At 58.5% G+C, this 573-nt stretch overlaps 1 protein-coding gene across 1 annotated transcript in view; it reads right to left on the minus strand.

Annotated features, from left to right (window-relative positions):
* The window catches only part of MAX (MYC associated factor X), a 1,343-nt gene that overhangs the window by 137 nt on the left and 633 nt on the right, over positions 1 to 573 (minus strand). The window contains exons 2-3 of the mRNA XM_010010444.1: positions 129 to 289; positions 8 to 48 (exon numbers count right to left, since the gene is read on the minus strand). Coding sequence (XP_010008746.1) covers positions 8 to 48; positions 129 to 289 — 202 coding nt within the window. The remainder of the gene's footprint in view (positions 1 to 7; positions 49 to 128; positions 290 to 573) is intronic.

Genomic DNA, 573 nt, shown 5'->3' on the forward strand with positions numbered 1-573 from the left:
AGTTGGCTTGAAGCTGAGCGCTCGACCTGGCCTTCTCCAGCGCACGCACTGCAAGGCAGAGCCACCACGTCACCCCTCTGCGTGTGTCCGTCCCCACATCCCATGGGATTGCCCCTCCGTCTCCTCACCCTGCTGCTCCAGGAGCGCGTTCTGGCGCTTGAGGTCGTCGATGTCCTGCTGGTGCGTGTGGTTTTTCCGGCGCATGTACTGGATGTACTCTGTGGCTTTGTCCAGGATTTGGGCCCGGGATGCCTGTTGCAATAGTGGGAAAGGACAAGAGGCGAGATAAAGACCTAGTCCAGGGGGGATCCAACGGGATTTTCTCCATCCCATCCCACCTGCAGCGCAGCAGGAAGGAGTTCGCTGTTGCTTTGCTGTGCTGATGGCACCGGGTGAACTGAAACGCAGCTCTTGTCCCCAGCGGGGATGGAAGTAGGGCAGAGCCTCAGCAGCACTGGGGAGGGTTGTTTGTGAACCTCCTGATGGTGCTGGATTGGGCCAGGAACCAAATCATGGGATCATGGAATGGTTTGGGTTGAAGGGACCTTAAAGCTCATCCAGCTCCAACCCCTG

Source organism: Nestor notabilis, unplaced genomic scaffold (assembly GCF_000696875.1).
Source record: "Nestor notabilis isolate BGI_N333 unplaced genomic scaffold, ASM69687v1 scaffold18052, whole genome shotgun sequence".
NCBI classification, from domain to species: Eukaryota; Metazoa; Chordata; class Aves; order Psittaciformes; family Psittacidae; genus Nestor; species Nestor notabilis.